Raw genomic sequence first — 1,691 nt, forward strand, 5'->3', positions numbered from 1 at the left:
GGGCGGGGGCGGGGGCGGCATTAGGTTGGGTGTGGACCGGGCGCTCGGCCGGGCCTGTGGCAGCCGCGGCAGCTCACCTAGTTTGAGGGGCAGCAAGGGCCAAAGCTGCCACCGAAAAGCCGAGCCGGTTTGCAGCGCCGTCAGGCATGATCTGGCCGGCAAGGCACCCCCGCCTGGGTGTGCGCCCACGCGACCCCCCGACACCGCCCGGCCCAAAGAGTCCCACGGCTCGCCCAACAACCATGCGGTGGGCGTCGGCGCGCATGATTGGGTCACCCCATAGCCCCTGGCCGGGGCTCATATGTCCTGTCACTTACAATGATAGATCCCCCCCCAAACACACAGTTTTGAATGGGCCTGCCACATAAAATGGTTGTACCGGCCCCACCACATGAAAGCCAAAGGCCCTCGCGCCTACCGGCCGCGCGCGTGATGCTCTCGTTCATGAGCGCGCCCCCCATGTCGTTGCAGCCCGCGGCCAGCAGCCCCGCCGCCGCCTCGGGGCCCATTTTCACCCTGCGGCGCCGAGTGGAATGGGGGCGAGACAGTTGGGGGTTGACACACAATGATGCGTGGGCCCCTCTGAATACGTGGCAAAAATCCACATTGTATCCTAGGATTTGAGATTCAGAATCTGCCACCCCCAACAGCAGCAGCTCCTGCAGCCCATGCATACGCGGAATCTGGGGGCCGCGCCCGCCAACCGGCCTGGACGTCTCAGGGCCGTGCGGGTGCGGCGTCAGACCTGTGGCAGCCGCGGCTGCCCCTATCCGACACCCCAAATTTTGCACCGCGCAGCCGCCGGACCCACGCCTGCGCCTCGCAAATCAGTGGTCAATAAATCTGACCCTCAAAAACCTGTTGAAGGCTTGCCAGTTGCCGCCCCCCATCAACGGATTAGAAACGGTTCATATTTGATGTGAGAAAAACCTCACCAGCTGGCCTGGATGTTTGTGACGTGCGGGTGCAGCGCCAGCCGCGCCACCGCGTGCAGCAGCACGCACTCGCGCAGCGTCGGCCCGCGCCGCGCGCCGCCCTTCAGGTACACCGGCGCCTGCATGTGCACAAACGGCAGCGGCACAAACTCGGTGATCCGCCCGCGGCGCCGGTGCCCGCCCCGTCCGACGCCGTCGCCGTCCGAGGTTGCGGCGGCGGCGTTGGCGGCGGCGGCGGCGTCTCGGATGGAGAGGAGGTGGCTGGCCCAGCGGCGGGGGGAGTCCTCGACGTGGCCAAACATTAGGGTTGAGGTCGTGTCCAGGCCGACCTGGGTGTGTTTGCATGCGTGAGTGTGTACGGTATGTGTCTGGTAGTGTGCTTATGAAGTGAGTGCGTGTGTTGATAGTCATCTTGGGGGCCGCACATGTGGATAAGCAGGCCATGTGGGGGGGTCCATCTGGTTCAAAAGGACGCCGTTCACTCAATGCTTATAAAGAGAGAGCATCCAGGCCGACCTGCATGTCGCACTACGGCACAAACACAAGCCGCCAAGCCGCCCCAACCCTACCTCGTGCGCCGCGCGGATCACGGCCAGCCACTCCCCGGCCGAGATCTTGTCGGGGCAGATCACAGATCTGATCTCGTCGTCAAGGACCTCGGCCGCGGTGCCGGGCAGCGACCCGAGGCCGGCGCATTTGAGGCGGCCGAGGAAGTCGGGCACAGAGATCCCGAGGGTGCGGGCGCCCTGGCGGCGG

General features: G+C 65.5%; 1 protein-coding gene across 1 annotated transcript; it reads right to left on the bottom strand.

Annotated features, from left to right (window-relative positions):
* Positions 1-931: 931 nt before the first annotated feature.
* On the bottom strand, positions 932-1,237 carry MNEG_14496 (hypothetical protein; the record flags this gene model as incomplete). The annotated part of the gene is made up of 1 exon (XM_014037033.1): positions 932-1,237. One exon carries the CDS (start codon positions 1,235-1,237, stop codon positions 932-934), a length of 306 nt encoding a protein of 101 aa, XP_013892487.1.
* Positions 1,238-1,691: the final 454 nt, after the last annotated feature.

The sequence above is a fragment of the Monoraphidium neglectum genome (genome assembly GCF_000611645.1).
Source record: "Monoraphidium neglectum strain SAG 48.87 unplaced genomic scaffold scaffold04533, whole genome shotgun sequence".
In the NCBI taxonomy this organism is placed as follows: Eukaryota; Viridiplantae; Chlorophyta; class Chlorophyceae; order Sphaeropleales; family Selenastraceae; genus Monoraphidium; species Monoraphidium neglectum.